At 36.0% G+C, this 21482-nt stretch overlaps 1 protein-coding gene across 9 annotated transcripts in view; it reads left to right on the plus strand.

Moving 5' to 3' along the window:
* EVI5 (ecotropic viral integration site 5) overlaps positions 1–21482 on the plus strand; it is a 74766-nt gene that overhangs the window by 16620 nt on the left and 36664 nt on the right. For 5 of the 9 annotated variants that reach the window (XM_068689712.1, XM_068689710.1, XM_068689718.1 and 2 more), the window contains 13 exons: positions 1605–1829; positions 2815–2889; positions 3456–3581; positions 3780–3923; positions 4750–4839; positions 4947–5044; positions 6356–6416; positions 8270–8323; positions 10603–10635; positions 11161–11307; positions 17255–17389; positions 19301–19441; positions 19950–20108. In XM_068689712.1, the coding sequence (XP_068545813.1) occupies positions 1605–1829; positions 2815–2889; positions 3456–3581; positions 3780–3923; positions 4750–4839; positions 4947–5044; positions 6356–6416; positions 8270–8323; positions 10603–10635; positions 11161–11307; positions 17255–17389; positions 19301–19441; positions 19950–20108 (1488 nt within the window). The remainder of the gene's footprint in view (positions 1–1604; positions 1830–2814; positions 2890–3455; positions 3582–3779; positions 3924–4749; positions 4840–4946; positions 5045–6355; positions 6417–8269; positions 8324–10602; positions 10636–11160; positions 11308–17254; positions 17390–19300; positions 19442–19949; positions 20109–21482) is intronic. The other 4 variants (XM_068689713.1, XM_068689714.1, XM_068689715.1 and 1 more) reach the window with 4 other exon arrangements.

Here is a 21482-nt window from a genome sequence, read left to right on the forward strand (position 1 = left end):
TTCTTGTGTCTTCTTTCAGAATCTCCCCATAAACAGGAAGTCCTGCATTACAGTATGCATAATACTATGTAAAATACCATCATCTTATTGATATTTAATAGGTGTGTTTTCCTGCAGTTCCTCTAGGAATGATGAAGGTACTGACCCTGTTATTTTTGTCAAGCAGGTGCATGGTATCTTAAGGCAAGGGATCACTTGTTAATGCTTTGTTTTTATTTTTATCCTTTGAGTCATTAGATGACTCATCTGCAATCTGATAGTGTGTTGTTGACATAATAGCTAGAGACAGATGTGGAAAGCTGATGTGTTAGGCTTGTCTTGGAGATGTAGGAAATAATACAGGGTGTCACAGTTGTGTCATACACTGGACAAATAGTTGAAGTGACATTACTAGGATGGTTCTGAAAATGGCTGGGTATCTTGTGGATGTTAGAAAGCTGAGATCAGTGATGTAAAGCTCCTGTGTCAAAGTTTGAGTTTAATAAGTAATTCAAAGCAGGACTGTCCCTTTAAGTATCACTGTTAAATTAGCTAATCTTTCTGGCTTGGTATCTTCCTACTTGGACAAGTAGGAAGAATACTTGGATAAATAGGAAAAGGAGGATGCTTTGCACAATAGAAGATGACTGGCTTCAGAATAAATACTAGTAAGCAAAATAAACTATCATGTAGGAGACAGCATACGTGATAACAGTTCTTAAGGTTTAAAACAAGAAAGGAACCTTCTTGTCTTAAAGAGGGGGTCTTCTAGGTCAGATTGATCCTAGTTGCAGAAAGTACTACTAAGACAAACTTCCTGACTCATACTTTTTTCATCAATTTTTTCAGATCAAGCAACAAGACTACTTCCTACTTGTGCTTTCTGAAAAGACATGTACCAAACTTGGAATCTGGTTCTCAGATCTATTTATCTGGGAAGGTTTGAGTTGTATGATACTTAGCTGGTGATTTTTCTTTTTTTTTTTTTTTAGGAATGTAAAGTTAGTTCAGTAGATGTGAACCTAATGTCTTCTTGGTACAGTGTCAGAAAATAAATACTTTCTTAAAACAAAAAAAACCTGGAAATACTGGCACACCAGTGAAATTAGATGCATCTGTCAAGTGTGTCAAATAACTTCCAATAGTAGTATTGTGCTATTTTATTCTGATTGGCTTTGTTGTGGTTAGTTCCACTTTGTTTACTTGTATTTGGAATTATTTTTTACCAGTAATTTATTGTATCTTAAACTACAAATATAATTAAGGGTGTTGTCTTCATTAGTATTTTGTGAAAAACAATTATTAAATTCTGGGTCAGGGGAGTTCTTTTTAAAAAATGTATATATATTTTTAATATTCAGGGTTTTGAAGAAGCTTATGGGGAAAGGGGAAGAACTAATTTTATTAGCTAATTTAGCCACTTAAAATGATGTGACTCGCTGTAGTTAGCTGCCAGTAACCTATCAGGCTGCAACAGAGGCTTACATTTCATGAAATATGTGATTGTTTTGTGACATGTTGTGAACATTTTCTTGTGAGAAAACTAATTCCTTGAAATGTCATGCTCTTCAGGCTTTCGCTTATTTTCAGGAAATAGTAATTTTGTATCCTTCTTTATGCTTTAGGAGCTTGTTCGAAAAGGGATACCTCATCATTTCAGAGCAATTGTTTGGCAACTGTTATGCAGTGCTCAAAGCATGCCAATAAAGGATCAGTATTCAGAGCTTTTGAAGATGACATCTCCATGTGAGAAACTAATAAGAAGGGATATTGCTAGAACATACCCTGAACATGATTTTTTTAAAGAGAAAGACAGTCTTGGACAGGAGGTTTTGTTTAATGTAATGAAGGTAAGGCAGTATTTCAGTCCTTGAAAATAATTTAACATGAATGTGTGTAGAAGTTTGGAAATAATTTGCATTGTAGTAACTGAACTTGCGTCAGTTACATGTGTTCTATTCTTTTAAACTAGTTCTGCTTACCAAATTATATTCCAGTTTCAAAGATAGCGTTGAAAAATTTCTATAGTCAATGATTTTATAAGAGATTTAAAACATTTGCCTACTAAACATACGTTAAAACAATCACAGGGTTACTGCTGAGATTATAATGGAGTAAAATATACTGTGAAGCAAGGTAAACAGTGTTGACAGTGAGAACACTGTAAATCAGAACTAGCACTCAGTTTAAGTGTTTCTGAACCTGTATGTTGTACCAGAAAATGGCAGATGCAGGCTAATGTGCAGCACCTAGTACCTAAGCACAAAATGAGAACAATCCTAAAATTAAGTTGTCATTGTATTGCCTTCATTGTAGCAGAAGTTAAATTTTGAAAGACTTTTTTTTCCATAGCAGTTTTTACAGAAAAATTAACAGGTTTCTAAATTATAGTAACTTCTATAATTCCAAGATGAAAGTGCAGTATGCGTGGAAACCAATATGTTTCTTCCATCTGTGATTAAAACTTCAGATTTTTTTTTCTGAAAAGTAGTGTTTCTTTGTCATGTCTTCTGTAGAAGTGGTAATGCTATGCAGTTTGTATGCCAGTCCTCTCTTACCTTTTTACACTCGGCAAATTAATGTAGCTGGAAAGTGCAAGCATTTTCTAGGTGCACTTTAGTTTGTGCTTTCAAGGCCATCTGAGAGAAAAGTTCATATTCCTTCATAGCTGCAAGTAGCAACCAAATATTTGACCAAAACTTCTGAATAGAATGTCTGTCCTCTCCGGGATTAAGGGAGTAAGTCCAAGGTATTAGCAAAATGATAGCGCGAGCTATTTCATTCCACTAATAATGAGACTTTAATTGTTCAGAGTCTTAAAACTTTATTTTGTAGGCTTACTCTTTGGTGGATCGTGAAGTTGGATACTGTCAAGGAAGTGCTTTTATAGTTGGATTACTGCTTATGCAGGTAAACATGGTGTTAAAATGTGAACATTTAAAATCCCAACTAAAATGCATCATTGTGGTGGTTTGAGGTTTTTTAGATTAAAAATAAATAATTCTGTTACAATGCAGTTGTCAAGGGCTGCCACTTACTCTTCAAATCAAATGAGACTCACTCGCTGTAGTCTTGTCTTTACCAAGAAGGTACTATCTTCCTGGGTGAGAGAATACACTTATTTCTCAGAGCTAAGATAGGATTGCAGAGTGTTGTTTAAGATATTAATGAAATTCTTCATTTCATTTCTGTTACATGGAACCTCCTGTAAGGTCAAATTAAACTTGACAAATTGTATAATCCTCAAGTTACCTTTTGCTTTATAAGCTAGGGTATATTATAAGGAATTTGCAGACCTCTGTTTCAGTTTAGAAATCACTTGATAGGATTCAGTATATACAAAAGGATTATTATAGTAATTAGCTATAAATACCTCTCTTACAGAAAAAAAGAGCAAACACAAAACCCTAAGCCCTCTCCATCACCCTTACGCTTTTCCTGATTTTTTTACTGTGTTTTTGTTTGTTTTAATATAGATGCCAGAAGAAGAGGCATTTTGCGTGTTTGTTAAATTAATGCAAGATTACAGACTACGAGAACTCTTTAAACCAAGCATGGCTGAACTGGGCCTTTGTATGTACCAGTTTGAATGCATGATTCAGGTGTGTACAGAAATCTATTGGACTCCCTTTTCAGTAACTAGTAATAATGGACTTGGAAATTACAGTTAAAGAGCAGGCATGTCTGACTAATAAGCCGTTCTCTGCCAGTAGCTGGTTTCAGGTATCTGACAAAACAATGTGCACAATAAAAACTACTGGCAAAAGCTTAACAGATTTTTTTCTCATTTTCTTTTCCAGGAGCATCTTCCAGAGCTTTATGTGCACTTTCAGTCTCAGAGTTTTCACACTTCTATGTATGCATCATCATGGTTTCTAACCATATTTCTTACAACTTTTCCACTACCAATTGCAACAAGAATATTTGATATCTTTATGTCTGAGGTAACTACTCAATGCTCACATGCTCCATTCCAAGAGTAGATGTTAAAAGCATGTTAGATGTTAAGATGTTATTTGGGTAGCAGTATGAATTCCACTCTGATGGGCAAATCTCAAGTACCCTTGTTTTTCAGGCCTTATGCTTAACAGATTGTTTTGTACGGGAAGATTTTGTGCACATAGCTTCTCAGGGAAGAGCAACTATGTTAAGCAACTTTGGCAACTTTGTATTCTAAGCCTATTGAAGAGCTACTCTATCTGTCAGAAGTTCTGGATGCCATGCAAGGGTATCATACAACAGGGACATCAGTTTTCCAGTATTTTGGGGTAGAAAGGAATTCTGCTTTCAGGCCAAAGTTGACGTTCTATGGGGATAAGGAGATCAGGAAGAGGGAATGTTGGCAAAACTATTGCACAGAAGATGATGAGTAGCCAAAGGAATTTATTGTATTGTATGACATGAAATTAAAACATCCTTTTTTGAGAAGTACCTATCTTTTGTTTCTTTTTTCCCCTCTTCTACTAGATGTGTTACACTTTTGATTAAGCTTACATAAAGAACAACTGTCATTCAAGATACTTTTACCTCAGCCCTTGCCTCTCTGAGGAGGATCTGACATCAGGACAAGTAACCTGACTACTTGTCCGTTGTGCAAAAAGAGAACTTGAGACCAATTTGTTATTTAGAGATTTTTCAATTTCCCTATTTCTTGTTTAGGAAACTGGATGAGCTTTCCAATGTTAGTAAATAATAGAATTAAATAAATCATCCTATGCTGTTGATAATGCCATGAATAATTGTTGGTTATTTTTTAACTTCTGTTTTCAGGGTTTAGAGATTGTATTTCGAGTAGGTTTAGCTCTACTTCAGATGAACCAAGCAGAATTACTGCAACTTGACATGGAAGGAATGTTACAGGTAAGTTAAGGTTGAAATAATTGTAAGAGATGCCTGAAATGTGTAGTGTGTATATATTTCTCTGCACCTACTAACTGTATGTAATCTTGTGCTCTGATTGCTTTTAGCACTTTCAAAAGGTCATTCCACATCAGTTTGACAGTGGTCCAGACAAATTAATCCAAGCATCCTACCAAGTCAAATACAATGCAAAAAAGATGAAAAAGTAGGTATAACATTTTGAGAAAAGACTGCTACTGCTTAGGGTTACTGTTTGTTTCTTTAAAGCTAGTTGTTCAGTACTTCACTTTGAATTTTCCATGTTTAAATTTTGGGGGACTTTATTACTGTAAATGGTTAGAACTGAAGTTCTGTTTGCAAGAGAATACTTCTAAAGCAGCTTTTGCTGTTTTCTTTGAATGTAATAGTTATATCTCACGTAACCTAAAAATCTCATTGAGGAAAGCTGTAGGTTATTGAAAATTATGGAACTTCTGTAAACAGGATTTGAATAGGAAAAAGCAGTGTGGTGTGGGATACATGTGGTTTTGTTTCTTCTTTCTTGTGAGGATGAAGTAGGGAAGATATTTTAAACTTAAGAACTTAGGCCAGATCATAATAAGGTTTTTAGTTTACAGACTGTATGTGTACTCAAGACTATTACTATTTAAAATAAAGGTCATTAAGTTTTGCAACACCATTGATAATTGTAAGATAATCTTGGCTCTGGGTTTGAAATTCTGAGCATGCTGCTACCTTTTTTTTTTTTTTTTAAGGTTAGTTGCACGTCTTCTCTTTTCTGCCTTCTGTAACAAGCCAGTTTGCATACTTCATGCTTTTCTGGGGTTACATTTGGCAGTTCTTCTGTTCTTAATCTGGGCCTTTATTGCAGTATATTGCAGTGCAAGAACAGCAGAGGTACAGATTTGTGTCAGGGTCTTTCAAAATAAATTTGCCAATTCTTCTGTCAGCAGTCTATGATCAGTACTGTGGAGTGAGCAGTTGGTGTTCTTTAAAACAGAAGTAGTAACAAAGATTTCAGGGAAAATGCTTTCTGTGAAAGCCAATACTTTTCATTTCAAAGTCATCCCTAATAAAAAAAAAAGTGAGTTTTTTTGGAGAGGGAACAAAACTGTTTTGTATGTTTAAATTTATTCTCCTCGTATCTCTTTGCATCCTTCTGTTTTCCAGGTATTCCTAGCTCTCTTTTAGCTGAATGTATTGAATTGATTATTGTATAACTGCATTGAATAGTTGTTATAGTTCCAAATCACTGTCACTGCAATTGTGCTATCGAAATTAGACGTGGAAGCACCTGCACTTCAAAGTGCAGGTTCACAGTATGCCTACAGAAGTCTGTGTTTAAACTAGTTTAATGTCCAATCCAAGTATTCACAGGAGGAATGTATTGGCAACTTTCAAGCAGTTCTCTAAACAGAGGAAATATCAGCCTTTGTGTTCTGCTGTTGCTTGTTAGCTATTAGACCAATTCATTGTATAATTTTTCTAATCATCCTTAATGATTTCCAATTTTTAGGTTAGAGAAGGAATACACTACAATAAAAACAAAAGAAATGGAAGAACAAGTTGAAATTAAAGTAAGAGCGTCTCAACAAATTTATTTGTGAATCCGCTTTTCTGAGATGTGGGTTACACGTCTGGTCTGTATATCACAGAATGTTTGGGTTAGGAGGGACTGTAAAGATCATTTATTTCCACCCACCTGCCACGTCAGGGACACCTCCCACTGGTTCAGGTTGCCCAGGGCCCCATCCATCTTGGCCTTGAACACCTCCAGGGATGGGGCATCTACAGCTTCTCTGGGCAACCTGTTCCAGTGCCTCACCACCCTCTGACTGAAGAATTTCTTCCTAATGTTTTACCTAAATCTACCATCTTTTCAGTTAAAAATTATTACCCCTTGTCCTATCGCTACACTCCCAGGTAAGAGTCCTTCCTCAGCTTTCCTGTAGGCCCCTTTAGGGGCCCCATATAGGTACCAGAAGGAAGGACGTGTAGCAGGACATGTAATTAAGGTCCCAAAATGTTTTTCAGCAGTGGAATTGTTCATAATTGTTCATAAAGGGCACTTTCAGTGAAATTGAGACTGCTGGTGGAAAAAGTTAAAGAAAAATCATTGGTGGAGACCTGCTGCGCTTAGTTCTCATTACTTGCTCCTTACTAAAGCTTGATTACAGATGACCTCATTTATCGGAGCTTCATTACATGCTGGCTTGGGTGTAGGTATTCCACACAGGTCTCGAAAACATATGTTGAAGGAGTTCTTATCACAATTCACTTAAGTGGTTTACCATTGACTTGAGAACTTTTTTTTATTATTATTCATTGGACCCAAGGTTAGGTGTCTTCTGTCTGCAGCCACTATTTCTTACGGAGCTTCTGCAATTGATATAATGTGAGAAGCAGGGAGTGGTGGTGGAAAAACCTATAAGCTCAGCTCTGTTCTGAAAGGTTTATGTTTTCCTAACTGGCCTGCTTCCCGTACTTAATCACAGTATCTTTTTGCTTTTGTGACATAAAGAAATTTTTGGTATCTTTTTTTTTCCTTTTTCACAGTTAAGTTTTAACTGTGGGTTTGTTTCTTTGTCATAAAATATGGTCAGCTCCATGAGAAAAGGCAGTGGGAGAAGTAATAGACTAGTGTGGTATACAGAGCTTGTTAGAGGGAATGAGTTGCAGCCTTCCTTTTTCCTGTCCACTGCTGTTCATTTGGCTTGCAATATCAGTTTTAAAGTTTTTGTAGTTCTTGAGGAAAAATTCAGTGACATGTACCTGGGAGCACAGAGATGTTCCATGCTCTTTTGGATGGTTTATCCTAATAAACAGGTAGCAAAGCAGTTCGCACCATTCTTAACTTCCTTCGGGACCTGCTGGGGTAGCTTCTCAAACCATGATTTACAGGAAATACACTAGTAAAATATGCAGCTCAGTACAATTATTTCTAACTTCTGAGGTATTTGAGGTAAATAACTCTCATTACAAATGAGATAAAATAATTCAAGAAAAAATACATAAACCTTTTCTGTCCAAGGAAAAGGAATGATACCTTTGTAGCATCTCATTTACCTGTCCTAGTTCAAGGAGTATATTTTCATGTCCATTAACCATGAGAACTGTGTCAGTTTCATTTATGAAGAGGTTAAGTCTAATGGTGTGTGGTTAAACCCTTTACTTCACCTGTACATCTACTGCTTTTATCTATTGCTGACACAAATACTTTCTTGTACCTTTTTCTTATCTTTGCTCTGTCAAGATGTTTAAACTCAAGTTTTGAGTTAGTACATGACATAAAGATGTTTCAAAAGGCTGTCTCTACTAATTTTTGTATTGATTATGATTTTCATAGGCAGATACATTTTTTTAAAAGCTAACTTGCTTGACTTTCCATTTATAACTTGAGAAATGCAGTTCTGAATTGTTTACATTGCAGAGGTTACGAACTGAGAATAGGCTCCTAAAACAGCGCATTGAAACATTAGAAAAAGTAAGTATGTTACTGACTAGATTTAATGTTATTTATACTTATCAATGGTAATTGTATTATATGAGAATCTCATACCTATAACTTTCTATTTCTCCCGCTGATTTATGGTGTATACTAACAGTGCTTAGTCAAAAACATGGCAATAACAAAGCAACTAAGGTCAGTGTTTATAAATGTTTATGATGTCTGATTCTTACTTGAAATTGAAGCATGTTTGACATCCAGGTTTTTGTAGTGCTTTAACAAGAAGCATCTGTTCAGAGTACAGGAGACTGCATGAAATAGTGGAATGCTTGGGTAGCGAAATCTGAATTTCCTGGGTGTTTTATGTAGGAGCTAAATGACAAACTTATTAATGGTCAGAGATGAAAGACTGTCATCACTAATGAATATAGCAGTAAAGGTGCATTGTTGCAGCATTCACATTTGGTACAGGCAATCTGCCATTAATTAATCTTGCACAGTTTTTGAGTTGTTGCATAAAATTAAGATACATGGGAGGTGGAAAGAATACCATTTTTAGAACTTCTTACAGGTTTAGTCTGGAATAGAGTTCTGTTAGCTGCCTTTAACTGGGTATAATTTTGGAGTATGTATGATAACTGTCTATACGTTGCTAATACACAGCCATTGTTCTGATAGCCTCTCAGTTCTGGTATCTGTTGTGCTTCCTGTGACAGATTGCATCCAAGCTGGTCTGCTCTACAATGAGAGCACTCTTACTCATCTGAACTGCAAATAGCAACTATTTTTCAGCAAATTAAATTGAATGCTCTTGAGTTGCAAGGAATTGTTTCTGTTTTACAGGGAAGAAAAGAGCAGACTGAATTTAGAGTGAAATAACTGAAAGATGTCACATTTCAGGTGTTAAATCCATTGTGGTTTCTTGGAGAATCAGTCAATTTATGCTAAATTATAATTAGTTATGATTTCTGAACTTAATTTGGAAAAGAAAAAATGCATATAATGAGGATATCTTGTGAAATAAAGCTGTAACCAAAAATACAATTTTATATCTTCATTTCAAATACTGAAATCTAGATTAAAATTTTGCTCTCTTCAGTTATTTTTAAAAAGTTCAAGACTGTAGTAATTCACGTTAGTAGGTTTGTGGCAAACTTAGAATAGTAAATATCTGTTTCATGCCTAATATGCAGAGGTTTGTTTTGTTTTTTTTTTATTAGGAACTCTGCACTGTCAAGACACTAGCTCTTTTGTAAACTCTATATTTTTAAGGTTTCAGAATTCACCTCCAGACTATTGCAGTCACATTGGAATACTTCAAAATCGAAAAATATCATCTATTAATTATCCTCATCAGAAATTCTTATCAAATCATCTAAGTCAAGGTCATAAAGTGAACAAATATTCAGTTCTGTTGGAAACTGTTGTTTTTTAAAACTTTCCTCATCCTAACATACATGATTGAGTTGCAATTTCCTTAGTGTACCATGACAAACAACTTACCATAAGATGCTACCTTGCTACGTGTAAGTAATAGCTCCTATCAGCCAGTTCAAACTTTGCCCTTGGAATTTTTTTAAGACTAAATAAGGTTTAACCTTATTTATTGAGTAGATGCATTCTGTCATAGAAAATGCAAAAATTGAGTGTGTACAGAGTGATAGAGAGGAAATGACTTTTATTAAATGTGTATTTCCCTGGTGGTGCAGGTAGTGGGGAATGTAGTGCTTGTCAGCATACATAAATCTATGTCTTGCAAAACTTTGGCAAGAGAGGAGAATCAATTAACTGCTTAATTGAATTACTGCTAGAGTTTAGTGGAACAAAATATCAGCTGTCATAGTTGAAAATTTCTACTTGTCTATCAGTTGCACCATTTAATTTTCCTGCTTCATCTTGACAAAAGCATTAGTTCTGCGTGAATGTCTCAGCTCTTAGTGGAGATGCCTTTGTGCTCAGATTATGCCTTCCTTTCTTAATGTGGGTGGACCACAGACCAAGTCTTGCATTCATCTATTAGATAATATCAGATAACTCTTCTTAATTAAGGAAGCAAGCCATTCAGATAAAAGTAACCAGACTCCTGTAAGACCGCCTGGTACAGTCTATTGCAGAAAGGCTGCTTCCTGCAACTTTCAGGCTGAGATGCCTGAATTTTTATGAAGAGTTATTTTTCCTTGTAAAAAGAAGTTGCCTGTATAGGAAATGGGTAGAATTTGGGCATTTTCTTTCTCTACTCACTTTTTTTGTCACTATTATCACTCCTTTTGTTTTTTTTCTTTTCCTTATTCCTATCTGAATTTTTCATTTTGTAGGAAAGTGCTTCCTTGGCAGATAGATTGATACAGGTATAGTCTTTTAGTCTTCTACTGTATGACTCCTTTTCTACTCTCAAAACCCAAACTGCTTTAATGCATGCATATTTGTATGCTGCACTCTATCCGTGCTTTGATTTGGAATAAATATATAGCTAATCTCTTGTTTAATATACTAAAAATATAAAAACCCAATACCTGCACGTTATAATATTCTTTCTAAACTAATGTACTTCTGGTACAAATTCTTGTTTCAAATGGATTAAGATCTATTAACACTAAAATTGAATATTGCAAACTTAAATCTGTGCATGTACTACTGAGTAATATTGCATGAAAGGAATTTTACTGAATGCAGGTACACAATTGTGCTTGCTGAAAGGATACAGAAGTTTATTGTAAAGTCCTAAAGCAGCTGCTTAGTACTGCCTTGTCCAGAAATTTCTACCAATTCTATGCTGTTTGCAAAACCAATCTGATGAAATGACCAGCTGAGTGTCACAAAGGCAGTCTTTCTTGGATTTGTCCTCAATTGCTTAAAAGAAATTATGTCCTAAGGGACAAGTGACAAGGGCCCAGGAGGCTGAGGAAAACTACCTCATAAAACGGGAGCTGGCCACCATCAAACAGCAGAGTGATGAGGCCATTACTAAACTGGAGCAAGCTGAGAATACCATCAGGGAGCTCCAACACCAGCAGCAATGGGTAAGGAGCTTGGCAGCACATCATCTCATGTTTTTCATTCACTTGTGTTTGTTTTTCCTTGTCATGAAGTGGTCTCTGTGCTGTCCTTATAAATGCTTGTGTATTGTCATTTGCCTTCATAAAAACTACGCAAATTGGATACGTGATATTTTGGTCTCATACTGTGAGATGATGGAATTTATAACCCTAGGTAAATGCAAGTTATTAAAAAAAAATATTTAAAAGTAAAGCCAAAAACAACACAACCTCTTTGTAGCTCCTAATGCTAAAAATCTAGCCATGGCAAATTGTGTCACTCTGAATGCCTAGTTATGAGTTGATAAATGAGAAGCCAGGCAATGGCATTAAGTTGGTCCGTTCCATGTTGATGTTTCTTCTGGGTACATGCATTTTTATTTTTTTCTGGCATGGTTAAATTAACTTCTTGCAAAACAAACAGAAAAGTATTATCGTTTGGTTTGGAGACAGACTTGCTTAGAAAGTATGGGTTTATGTGAAGATAGGAAAATAACTGCCTGTTAGCAGTCATATATAGTAAGTACTGTGTTTGTATGTACTGAGTGTTCTAGATTGTATAAAATGCAAGACTTCAGACTGTTACTGTGTAACTGAAATTAACTTTCCCTAAGCTACCTATGCTTGGTATCTGAGAGAGAGAAAAGCAGTTTATGCAGTCTTCACTTGCTGAATAAACTGTGTGTTTGCAGTGTTGATGCAAATTGCTTTGCAATTTGGTCATATTGCTTCAAGTAAGTGGTATCTACTTGTCTAAAGTCCTGGGTGCTTTTGGTGTATGCAATGCAATTTCATGGAACTACAGCACACTGCAGCTGCTTACCACATCTCTTATGGTCAGTACAGCAGTCTCTTTACATATCGTGCACCAAGACCCTGGAAATACTTGCCCTCTCTCATGGGAGGTAGAGAACAGATTTAGTATTAGACTTAATGAAATTGTAACTTAAACTACTCCTATAATACTGTATTTATTACCTTTGTTTAATGCAGTTCAGTATACAAGTGATACAGCTTTTTGAGTAGGTGCAGGGAGTTACAACTGGGCTGTGACTCTGTAATGTGTAATTCTGATTCCTGTTTAATTTCAGCAATTTCTTCTTGAGGGAAAAAAACATGAAGAAATTATGACTGAGGAAGTTGGGGATGTTCTAGTAATGTTTTGTAAAGTTTTAGATAATCTATTTCATTTGCAAGACTACAAAACATGTTTATAGACTGGCTGGAACTTTTAACTGTCTAAATGCAATAGTATGCTTAGAATTACATAACAGTACGCTTAGAATATGTTTTTCAAGGCATCCTAGTGACTGTTAACTAACTTTACTCTTCTGCATCTTACAAAAAGACCAAAAGGCCACGTTAAAAATTCATTTTGTGAATTTGGTTTTAAACTTGCTGAGTTCCATCTATTAGTTAATTGACAGTTAATATGTTCAAAACTAATGCTTTTAATTATGCTGTGGCATCTTATTAGGTAGCAATGGTAGAGAATCCTGGCAGGTTGACCAGGCATGGGAACTGGTCTTGACCAATACTACAGATAACTGAATTGCAATATTGGCTGGATTTGATCTGTGAGTACAGAAGATCACTGCAGGAGTGGAGAGAAAGCAGTGCAAGGGCGGGCATTTAATCTATTCCCCATTTCCAAACTTGTGTACTTAGCTTGCAGCCTTGTTTTTTTCCACTTAAGCGTGAGCATGCCTGTAAGAATTGCTTGGTACCGAGACTGTAAAGTCAAGTCATTATAGAGGGATTTTTGCATACGAGCTGATTAATTTTGACATGCAAGTTACTGTAATATAGTTCTGAAAATAGTCTGAATTAACTTCATGTGGTGAAAGTGTTACAGTTTGAGTTAAGTTTCCTAGATTCTGCTGCATTAGTGAAATTTGTAACTGAACTGCTTCCAAGCATGTTAACAGGAGTAACAAGTGTGAGCAGGTCTCTTGCACCTTGGGCACCACCTAGTGGGAAGCCACGAATTCCTTTCCAATTCTGGTGTTTCACTTCAAGCAGAACCTGTTGGTGAATATTCTTGCCACATCTTAATGCCTGTTGCTCTTGGCAGTACTCATCGACAGTACTGCCTTATAGCTGTTTTAGGTGTTTTTCCTCCAGTTACTTTAGTTTCATTTATGGTTAGAAAAAATAATTGCATAGTGGGCTTATGGCTACATATTATATAATGCCATAGAATTTCTAAGAAGACTAACATAATCTTAGTAAAAAGCATGTGCGTTTGTATTTAAATGTTAAATAAGGTTTCTTATATCTGTTCTGTGAGCTTTGATGGCACAAATTGGACGTCTTAAATGTAAATCTTGAAGGGGCCTACAGAGTGTGTGCGCGTACGCATGTGAAGAAATTCTCCATTACAGCACTTTTTTCTAAGTGTGAATATAGAGATGGGTAGAAAAACATCCTTCTGACATCTGACCCTGGAAGCTCAAATTACATGCAACTTTAACTTTTCCAGTGCTGAAGTAATTGTAGGGAGTTTTCAGTTGAACCAGAATGACCTTATTACGGAGTCTGAAGTTTATAGTACCTTGTTTCCTGGCGTAAGGAAGGGAAATTCTGCTGTAGTTCTCTTGGATGATGTGAAAATAATGCTAATGCCCTTCCTAATATTAATAGGTATTGTTCATTTTGGTACTACTAGTACCAACCTATCTTTGTGGCATGTCCAGTCTTTAAACGAAAAAACTTGTCAAAGGCTTCTAGATGTAGTGGGTAACCAAAAGATTAAGAAGGTGATTTCTTCCTCATAGTGCCAGTGAACCAAGAACTATAGAAAGGAAGCTGTGCCTGACTTCAACAGAATGTAGAAGACCTTGTTCTGAGGTGTGCTAAGAGCGCTGGTGTTTGAGTTAAAGTGAGGGCAGGGAGATTGCTCTAATATGCTGCTGATAACTGTGCTCTGGAGTGTGGGTGTGCTAGAGTACCAGAGAGGCATTTAGTGTATATAGTTGCATGTAATCTGTTGATGACCACAATAATATTAAGAACGGTTATGACACTAAAATCTCTGAAGTTTAGACACTAAAATCTCTGAAGTTTAATATCTTATGTTTTAAGGAATAATGGAAAAAAAAAGTCTAGTTTTGTGAAGCCAAGCAAGGATTTCTTTCTTTCAGGAGTAGATGGCTGTAGAACTACATTTTAAAACTACATTTTTAGTACTTTGTATTACAGAGTCATCTCTTCAACACATGCCAAGGAAATGGTGCTTTTGTGATAAAAAGATTGGGATGGTGCTTGGAAAGCTATGTTCATGTTGTTCTGTTACAGACACTGCAGCTTAAGGCAAATACATAAAAGCAATTGTTTTTGCTGCTGAAGATGTCTGTCTTAAAGTAGAAAACTTTGAAGTTGTTTTGACTATAAACTTCTGTTAATTTTAATATGCAAGGATATGGATTTTTAAGAGCTGAAAATCACAACTTTGAACTTCTGCATGTTGTTTTTTTAAATATGTTTTGATCCTGGTTGTACTTCCTTGCCAGTCTCTCAAGACTAGGTTTGAAGGAGTGTGGTTTTTTTTTTTGTGGCAGAGTAGATAAATACTCCTAATATATTCCTTAGGTAGGCCAGGTCTAAAGACAGATTTTTAAAAAAGGGTGAGTTGTGCCTGAAACTGGATAAGTAATTTATCTTCTTACACTCAAACATTCTTATGGTACTTGTTATTTGACAATCAGACTTCTTGTAGTACAAAACTATTTATAGTAAGTGTATTTATATTGCTCCAAAATCAGATGTATTTAGTTCAGATCTGCTGTTTCCTCTCAGTTTCTTGGAAAGTACGGGAGCATTCTTTGCATTCATTCTTTTTTCATACTCTCTCATAAGGAGAATCTGGAGCAAGAAACTGAGAGTCCATTTAGGTTGCTGTCTGTATCACGTAATGAACTTGTACAAACAGCTAGGGAAGAAGAAAGCTGTTGGTTATCTTCTGCCTCCCCATTTTGCTTCATATGCTACTTATGCTCTCATATCACGTGAAGCAATTGTAGAAGTACATCAATGTTGTCTACCGATAGTCTCCTATCATTCAAATCAGTGTTACCTTTGCTACTTGCTGAGGAAAGATAACATGCAGATTGAAAACAGTATGCATTAAATCAGTGTTGTGTAAGGGGAAGTTAAATATCCTATGATCTTTGCATATTGTGTTCCTGCTGTGTTCAGCTATACAGCTAAGCAGGATGAACACTTAATTGTTTTGAATGGATAGCCTCAATAATGTTAGACTGCTTGCATATTTGCCTTCTAATGCCTTATATGCATCCCCTCTGTTATAGCTCCCTGTAGATGTATATCCTGCGTGTTTTAAGAAATATAATAAAAATGTAACAGTAAACTTCAGGAGTTAATTTACATGTTGAATTTTGATTAAATGGTTTAGTTGGCATGTAGAAGTATGAAAATAACATTTCCATGACCATGTAGTTGTGTGTGGTAAATCCTTATTTTGTCCTGTTAGTCTTTAGTTTGTGCGTTGAAGTTCAGGGAATGTCATACCCTAATAGTAGCATACAGAACTGAAGACTTGTTAACTTTCTTGGCATCTAAAAACAGCTGACAAATTAAGTCATTTGCAAAAACAAAATAGGAATAGTTTTATAAAAGTTCATAGAGTATTAAAGTTGCATTGTTAATTGAGTAAAACTTCATATATAATTCAAGTGTGCTATTAATTTGTCACAATGTAGCTAAAAGCGCCAAAGATGTGTTGAATGACTTCCCTTTCAACTGAATTTTGAGGCTGGCTATGCCTAGACAGTAACTGGGCAGCTATGCTTTGGGGATTTCAACTTTGTTTTCCTAAATCAGGAATGTAAATGGTGATTTAAGATGGCATAGCCTGTCAGGCAGGTCTCACAGTCTGTGATGAATCTCAAGTTACATTTTCTTTCTTGAGTGACTTTAAATATTTTCTAGCTATTGACTGGAGTGAAAAGTTAAGTGGGAGTTCTGAAATCATACTAAGCATTTCTATTCAATTGGATGCATCTGTTGGAAGAGACAGTTCCACAAAATTATACTTTAGCAAGTGGAAGGATAGCTCTTACGTCAGCTCTGGTTAATCAACAGTCCAAATGGTTAGTGGTAATTAACTTGACTCAGACTGTGGGACTCTTTTTCCTTACACCTGAAGTTTGGAAAGATCGACACTTAAGTTCTGAACTGTTGTCTTATTATTGGGGGAATGTTCAGGTGTGCAAAGCTGACTGAGGATCATCTTGGAGGAAGTCCAGTGTTGAAAAAACTGAATTTGATGTAGCCTAGGCTTCTGCCATTTGTTTAGAAGGGGTTATACTTGCTACTTATGTCTGGATTTTTTCACTTTAATCCACGGGGCTTGCCTTAAAAGAGAACCTCAGAAAGAATATGTTTAGTGTGAGCAATTAGGAGCCAACAGTTGGAGTGGATTAAAGAGGCAAGCCAAAGTGATAGTGCATTGAAGTACATGCATGACTTATTTTACACCCAAGGTTATGGAAGGCTTCTGTTGAATCCAAGTTTGAGTAGGGATCAAGAGTTTCTTATATTAACCTTGTAAATAATTGATCTTGCCCAAGCCTCTTCTTCTGCGTATCACAAAATAGCCACAAATCCTTTTTTAATAACGATGACAAGAAAGTATTGGTGGTTGCTCATCAGTACTACTAGGGGTCTAAGTCTGGTCCTATGTGTTTGGCTGTGTGTAGGTGCTGTTGTTTAAAAGGAATAGCATTAGGGCATACTGTTAGCAGTGAGGATGGATGTGTTAGTAGGCCTGTATAAGGTAAGCAGTTCTGGTGATCTGAAGCTGATGTTCCTAATATTAAGCATTTGAATCTTTTTCACTCTAATCTGGCACATAAAACCCACTTCAAACTATCTGTGCTTCATACTAAATGTATTTCTGCAAACTTTGTAGCATAAATGCAGTTCACGATACAGTGAAGACTTTGTGCTACAGCTGGAAAAAGAGCTGGTCCAAGCCAGGCTGAGTGAAGCAGAATCCCATTGTGCCCTGAAGGAGATGCAAGATAAAGTTCTAGAGATGGAGAAGGTAAATCAAATCCAGGCTCTCCTGTGTAAAATGCTACAGGAAATAGAATATAAGTCCCTGTAAGTTTGTGTAGTTGTGTTCTACGCTTCTTATATGTTTTCTTGACTGCAAGATGCTTTTCAAAACTGAAGTTAATATAGCAAAAGAAAACATACAGAAACACCAAAAACAAACACACACACCAAAAAAAAAAAAAAACACCAAAAAACAAACAAGATCTTTCTATGAAGAAAGTTCATTTTCTCCTGTTCCTGAAGCCCACTACCCTGGAAAACAGATTCTGGTGGAGTCTTTATAATTAATGTTAACTGTTTCAAAACTATATCTTGCCATGAGCAGTTGTCTTATGATAGGCTTTGAAGTGACGTGAAATCCACAAATAGTTTGGGGATGAGGGAGAAGAAGGAAGAGGTCAGTGATACCTTTTGCAGATGTTAAGTTCTTGAGTCTCTCCCATCTCCTGTTATGGCTAGGGAAAGAATATCTACTGTGCTTAGCATCAAAATCTCTACTGCTTTTTGGGTGACATCTCAGCTTGTAATTTTCTATGCTGAAACTCCAGTTGTACTTAAACCATCTGTCAAACAATTTTTATTTGAAAAAAAAAACAAAAAACAAAAAACCCCACAACAAAACAAAGAAAACACAAAAACCCCTGCAAATAGAATAGAAGAAATCCAACTGACCTTACATAAAGCTAACTATTTAGATTATAATGCATTGGCTTGGGAAATGGTTTCCCCATGGAAGCCCTAAAAAGCTCTGTACTCAAGAATGTGGCCAGAACTTACTGGTTAACTCCACTGGATTGATCTCACTAAGATTTCACTTTTTTGTTTACCTAAGGAGCTTGTTCGGGAACCTGACAGGCTAGTAGTGTGGTAGTTTTTACTCTATTGAATGCTTATAAGAATTCATCATCTAAGTGATTTTTTTTCAGAGTTCTGTCGGTTCTTAAATTTGTCAGTACTTACATCCTATGGTTTGAAGCAGATACTAATAAATGGTGTTTGTGTTCATCTTAATATATTACTTAAGAAAATCTGGCAACTGTGACAGTACTAAGCATCTACAAAAATACTTGATTTTACAGACAACTACTACTGAAAAGCGTAGTAGAAAGTGAAGTACAGTTCAACTTTTGAGTATTTGGTGACCAGTGACACAATGTAGGCCAACTGTAGGTAGACCATGTCCTTCTTCCTCTCTGTTTCTTTTACTGACTTTCATTATTATGCTTTCATCATTGTTTACTTGCCCCATGTGATTCCTGCAGTGTGTTTTGCTGTTTTCTGTTTAGCTTTCTCCAGTCTACCTTTTCTCATGTTATTTGTAAACATCCATGCACCTTCAGCATCTGTAAGAGCTTTCCTTGACTAGTTATTGTTTTAAATATTAATGGTTGGTTCCTTTTGTCAACATACCTTTTTTGCCTTTTGAAAAAGGCAGATGACCTACTTCCCAAAAACTGAACTTCCATTTATTATTTTTTTCTTCTACATCTAAATAAGAGTTGTAAGTCTAAATAAGAGATATAAATCTAAAGGTATAATTTCAATTTCTCACTTGCTTTACCTTTATCGACTGGTTCAAAATCTTTCATGCTGATCTCTGTACTGTTGATGACATGCCAAGAATAGTGTAAATAATACTTTTTTAGGGATCCTATCCAAGGAAATCTGGAAGTCAGAATACTTAAAAACCCTTAACTTGTATCTGTAGTTGATGAAGATGCCTAGGCTCACTGCATGCAGGAACTTAGATATTTAAGGGATTTTATTTTGTAAGGGTTAAGTCATTTAAGAAGTTTTGGTTAACAATAAAAAGTTATTCCATGTATAACTTTTTTTGAGTGGGTCTCACCAAGAGTTTTATTCAAATACATACTTAAGAGGATGTTCATTGTTCCAGAGGAACAGCTCTCTCCCTGATGAGGAAAATGTTGCTAGACTACAAGAAGAACTGATAGCAGTAAAATTACGAGAAGCAGAAGCTCTGATGGGTCTCAAAGAACTCAGGCAACAAGTCAAAGATTTAGAAGAACACTGGCAGGTATGTGTAGCAATGTACTGTTACATTTTTTTTCTTTTTATTGGTGATAATAAAGCAATAGACTGAAAACTTAAGATATGTCAAATAAGTGAGTTATTATGAATCAAGCCTATGAGGTAAGAAAAACTTTAAATTAAATTGCCACAAGAATGTTATAGATGGCGGAAAGGCCTGTGCTACCAACCATTCTGGTAGAAAGGAAGTACTTGATCCATATTCCCACTTGCTTAAATTTTAATAAAAGCCAGAAGTAAGCAAAGCTCTCTTTCAGGATATACTTGCAATTAGCTGAGTTACTGTAGTTGGGAAGTACTGTCCTTGGCTTTTTAACTCTGTTCCTAAAGCTAGTTAATTTGCATGGCTTTCTAGTTTGAGGAAAAACTGTAGCACTCTTAGCAACTGTGTATCATACAGCTGAGACACCACGAGTTCTTTGAAAGAAACAGCTTAAGTGAAATTAGGGAACAGCAGGAAAGATAACTGCTGATAAACCTGATGTGTTTTTTAGCGTCATCTAGCTCGCACCACTGGAAGATGGAAAGATCCTCCAAGAAAAAATACAGTGAATGAGCTACAGGATGAGCTGATGACAGTCCGATTGAGAGAAGCAGAAACACAGGCTGAACTAAAGGAGACCAAACAAAGAATGATGGAGATGGAAACACAGGTATGATATTGAATGCTAGCATGTGTCAATTGATCTGATTGGTATCAAATGACAAATATCAGTTACTGGTCTTTCACCATCTATGAGTGTGAAAAAATGTCTTGTGTTTTTTTTTTCAGCTGTTTTTTCCCATTTCCCAACTGGTGGATTAGGAGGAAGAACTTGGTGCATACTTAGTGCAGTTTAATGTCTCTTACAGTACTAAGCTTTCTTAATTTCTAATTTGGACTAATTAGTGGACTCTATGTGAATGTGAGTCTTAATTCATTAAATTGTAACTGGTAAAATAACAAAAGTGCACTTCAGTTATTTCCAGTCTCACAAGCCTTCACCTAATTGTTGATTCACGTAGCACTGTCACTTTAAGAACTGGAATTACTGTTTACTTCTGTTGAAATTGCCTGTACTAGACCCTCTGCTGAGGACATGAATGTGATTACTAAAATGGACTCTGAGCAGAACAACTGCATGTTGTCAGTTCTTAGCAGAAGTTTTAACTTTAATGTGCCAAAAAGGAAAAGAATGATCTAGCATTGTTGAGATATGCAGAAAAGGGGGGAAAAAAAACTTGTCCGTAAGATCTTTCTTTTGCAACTACAGTATGTTAACCAAACAAATCAGAAAGTGCATTAAGATTTCTAAATTCATATTACATTTGTGAACTCTGAAATGACTTAGTTAGCAGAATGCGTTGTTGATTGAGAAGTGTTTGTAACAGGATTTTGAGAAATCTTCCCATGCTAAATGTAACTGATACTTGAGGGAGGTATGCAAACAAAAACTTGTCAAGCTTTGGCAATCCCAGAAACCAGGAGAGAATGTAAATAAGTGCTACTGAAGAGCGATGAAATGATTGTAAAGTATGTGATGGCTTACTACTGACAGAGGACCACTTCTTGTTATAGTAACTTAATAAGTTTCATCTTGCCTTAACTTCTAAAACTTGCTGAAGTGTTAATACTGTTTCACAGCAGCACTAATGTGTTTTTGTTTTGTTGTTTTTCCCCTATTAGTTTTAGTCAGTAGGGGGCATAGGTATCCTGTAATGCAGAGTACATGTTGTAATTGCAAGACCTCTAGGTAGTTCTCACTTTAGTGTTAGGCATCAAGTCCCTGTGCGTGCTTATGCTGTCCAGCTGTCATTTGAAAGAAAGGCAGTGGTTCTCGAGTTGTGTGCTACTCTGTGCATAGCTTCACTTAAGAAAAGCACGTTAGTACAAGACAATCTTAACTATGGTGCCATATTACTTTAAGGTATTCAATGGAACGGGAACTGTGCACACAGTATTTCTGCCATACCTGATGTTTCTTGGTTACGTCAGCTTGTAGCTGTGATTGGGATGCAAGTTCATAATCTTTGACTTTACTAAGCAT

The sequence above is a fragment of the Anas acuta genome, chromosome 8, assembly GCF_963932015.1.
Source record: "Anas acuta chromosome 8, bAnaAcu1.1, whole genome shotgun sequence".
Classification (NCBI taxonomy): domain Eukaryota; kingdom Metazoa; phylum Chordata; class Aves; order Anseriformes; family Anatidae; genus Anas; species Anas acuta.